Source organism: Austrofundulus limnaeus, unplaced genomic scaffold, assembly GCF_001266775.1.
Source record: "Austrofundulus limnaeus strain Quisiro unplaced genomic scaffold, Austrofundulus_limnaeus-1.0 Scaffold86, whole genome shotgun sequence".
NCBI classification, from domain to species: Eukaryota; Metazoa; Chordata; class Actinopteri; order Cyprinodontiformes; family Rivulidae; genus Austrofundulus; species Austrofundulus limnaeus.
This window is the reverse complement of record NW_013952488.1, coordinates 750,778-754,665: the sequence shown is the minus strand read 5'-3', so window position 1 is coordinate 754,665 and position 3,888 is coordinate 750,778. Positions and strand designations below refer to the sequence as shown.

The 3,888-nt window shown below is 41.6% G+C and overlaps 1 protein-coding gene across 1 annotated transcript in view; it reads left to right on the top strand.

Annotated features, from left to right (window-relative positions):
* Positions 1-1,003: 1,003 nt before the first annotated feature.
* LOC106520028 (protein SOGA3) overlaps positions 1,004-3,888 on the top strand; it is a gene marked incomplete at its 5' end in the record, with an annotated part of 5,555 nt that continues 2,670 nt past the window's right edge. Inside the window, 4 exon segments of the mRNA XM_014011927.1 lie at positions 1,004-1,162; positions 1,395-1,463; positions 2,726-2,995; positions 3,071-3,451. Coding sequence (XP_013867381.1) covers positions 1,004-1,162; positions 1,395-1,463; positions 2,726-2,995; positions 3,071-3,451 — 879 coding nt within the window.

Genomic DNA, 3,888 nt, shown 5'->3' with positions numbered 1-3,888 from the left:
CATGTATGCTGTGTGCTGTGTTTATTTCAGGGGTCAGGGGCAGAACAGGGGAAAAGGATACACAGATGCAAAACAGCTGAAGTTTGAGGCTGGTTGCTGTGAGACCAAAGACACATCCAGGAAACATCTAGATTAACCAGCAGATGCCTTGTTTGGAAGATTTACTGTATCTAAAATGCTGTTGTAACAGCCGTAATTGTGTAGTATCTCTTTAAGATACTCTAGTATCTTTAATGATGTCACACGCTGCTGCTTCTCTGTAGAGAGCGTGAGAGAAACGTGCTATAGTTGCCACATGGACATGTTAGCTCTCTAACTTTAGTAACGTTAAGGGTAGTTTGGACTCTGCTCATTTTCATGTTTGATAATATAGCAGCCGTTCCACCGGACTTTGTAAGGTTGGTGAAGAAATCATTAAAGGACAACACTGTGGAATTCCCAGTATCGGTGTGGTTGTGAATTTTCTGCCGCCTCTTCTCCTTCCCCAATACAACCCAAACGTTATAACTGCATGATAGAACCAGAAGCAGCACTTCATACTAATGACAAACTTTGGCCTTTTTTGATGAGTTACCTTCTTTTTTGCTTCTATTTTTCATTTAAAATATTTTCAGCAGGTTTCTAAGGTTCTTCTTCTACATATTAAAAAAGTTGTTAAACATCTGAGTGGTGCACTACCGCTACTAGTGGTGAGAAAGTGTATTGCACCTTATTCAAAATCAATGARGTCCCACGGCCCTCTGCGGCCCAAAGTTTAAAACTGTTGTTCTTTTGAGGCCCTTAAGGGGGCGCTCGCGGCCCACAATTGGGCCACGGCCCATAGGTTAAGAATCTCTGATCTAAATAACTATAACTCCATCATTTAATGCAATGTTATCTTAGTGGCCTTTACATTTTAAATAAAGTTACTTTTTTTCTTGTTTACAGAGGTTTATGTATGAAACACTGCGTCTAATCAGTAAATCAAGTCTGTTCTTTCTCTGTGTGTTAAATCTCCTGGCAGGTGGCTAAGGATGTGTCTGTGCGGCTGCACCACGAGCTGGAGAAGGTGGAGGAAAAGCGTACAAAGACAGAAGAAGAGAATGAAAAGCTGCGACAGCAACTCATAGAGGTTGAAGTGACCAAACAGGCTCTGCAGAACGAACTGGACAAAACCAAAGAGGTGACAACAAGCACAATAACAAAAGCCGCCTACGAAAACGGATTTTTGTTTGACATGAAGACTGCTGTAACGCACAACCTGACCTATGATAGCAGTGGGTAGTAATCTGCACGTTTGTTTCATTAAAAAAATTACTTCAGTGCTTTTATACGGTGACCCATCCACACTCGTGTTCAAAACCGCAACAAATTAAAAAGAAAAGCAATAATTTCATTTCTTCCTTCTCTTATAGTCTCAAAAAAGAAGAGGAAGCAAAGACATCCAGAAGACGGACAAGAAACCGGCACAGACTCCTACTGAGGTGAGGGGGAGGCAGAAAAAGGAGCAAAAGTAGATAATGTTTTTTTTTTTTTGGCAAAATATCTCAGGAACCAATGAACAAACTTTAATGAAAAGTATGGAGAGTAAACATTGGATGCAGAGTGAGTCAAAAGTCGCAGGACACCTTTTTATTTCTGAGAGAAAAGAGTAAATAGCATTATGTGCATACCTCAAGATGTAAAGAGTGAGGGGCCTATCTTTTAGGTCCAGAATATGGTAGCCATCCTGAAAGTCACCACATTGGATCAAGGGAAAGCTCTTCCAAATATAGGCTTCATTACTTCCTGGTGTATTCAGACATTTACTCTTTGTATTTCTAAAATAAAAGGTTGTCCTGAGACTTTTGACTCACCTTGTAACATCCCCCAGATTCAAGATGGCCACCACAGCCAAGTAGCCTTAAAAGACAGTAGATCTCCAACAAATATTCTGAGCTCTGACAGATGCTAGGAGCTTTGTTTGGAACGTTGCCTTTAATCATTTGGAGTTAATGCCGTCTGTCTTTTAGCAAAATATCTCATAAACCATTGGATGGATTTTAATCAAACTTTCAGGAAATAATTATTGGATATACATCTGCAGCTGATTTACTTTTGGGGTCAAGCCAATTCAAGATGGCCACCATATCCAGCTGAGGTTCTAAAATACAAAAATGGCCACAAGTTAGTTAGTTTTACAAATATTGAAATAAAATTTGGTGTGGCTGTAACTGAGGATCATTCACAACTTATGATCCAAGTTCTCCTGTTACGTCACACTTTTGCTTTAAACCTCTGCAATAATAGTAGTAGTCAAGCCTGTTTGTCTGTTAGCAAAATATCTCATGAACCCATAGACACATTTTATTGAAAATTTCAGCAAGTAATTATTGGATATGCATCTACAACTGATTAGCGTTTGGAGTCGACCTGATTGAAGATGGTCCTCACAGCTTATCAGTATTAGACTGATTAGCTTTTTGTTTTTATTAAAAATTTCTCTGCGTGGCTTTTCCCTTTAGGCTGGAAACTTCAAATGAAATCTACGTATTTTAGGGTTAAGATTTGCTGGAAAACCAAATATCCTCGTAGCATATTCTGAGCTAAGAGAAGCGGTATCACAAAAGCTTTACTTTAATCTTAAGTCTTTGCATCTTCACAGCTTATCACAAAGACCAGCTTTAAAAAAAAAAAAAGAAAAAAATGCTGGATTAACTTTTTCTGCGYGTCAACTCTGCAGCATCTGTTTCTATTTGTGTTTCAGGAGGAAAATGAAGACTTGAAATGCCAGCTAGCTTTCGTCAAAGAGGAAGCCGTGCTCATGAGGAAGAAGGCAGCCAAGATCGACAAAGAAAAAGACCGCCTGGAACAGGAGCTGCAGAAGTACCGGTCCTTCTACGGAGAACTGGACAGCACCCATCCTAAAGGAGAAGCTGGGGGGCCGCCCACCACCCGCGAGTCAGAACTTAAACTACGACTTCGTCTGGTGGAGGAGGAGGCCAACATCTTGGGCAGGAAGATAGTTGAGTTGGAGGTGAGAGCAGACGCTGTGATTAAAGTTTATTTTTGAGGTGGAGGATTTTGTAACACTCTGTACTTTTAAAAACAGGTGGAGAATCGCGGGCTAAGAGCCGAGCTCGACGACCTGCGYGGCGAAGGAGAGGGAGCTGGAAGCGCCGGGGGTGGTGCCGGAGGCGGGCCGGGCGCGGGGCGTGGCCTGGGAGACGACCTGACGGAGCTCCGGCAGCAGCTGCAGCTGGTGGAGGACGAGGCCGAGCTGCTGAGGAGAAACCTGGCCGACGCCGAGGAGCRGAACAAGAGGGTGACGGCGGAGCTGAACAAGCTGCGCTTCAAGGCCGGGACTCATGAGGGAGGGGCCAGGCACGGCGGAGGACTGGCAGGAGGGGCGGCGAGTGATGGAGCCAAAGCAGAAACTCTGCAGGAGGAGCTTAAAGCTGCCAGACTGCAGATTAATGACCTAAGTGGCAAGGTATGGAAAACAGAGTAATTATAGTAGTCATCTCCCTTTTTATAAGTGTCTCATATTCTTTTAAATTACTAATAGAAGAAAATGATCTAATTATGTGACATTAAAAAAAACGCCTACATTTTATGTAAATGATGTAGCGCTTACATCAAGGTATGAGGCTGTTTTTAGTCAGGATAGTGCATGGAGTACATCTTACTCCTAACACAGCAATGAATTATTTACCACATTCACAAGCATTTAAAATAAGTACAAACAGAAAAACTGAATAAAAATGGAACTTTTTTTTTAGTATAGCACGTTTAAATTCCAACTACACTTTTTGTAAAACTGGTATATCCAGCTATGTATCATGCTATATCCAGCACGGATATAGCATGGATATTGAAAATGTTTGGAAATATTTAGAGCTTATTGAGATTCAATGTAGCTAATTGTAG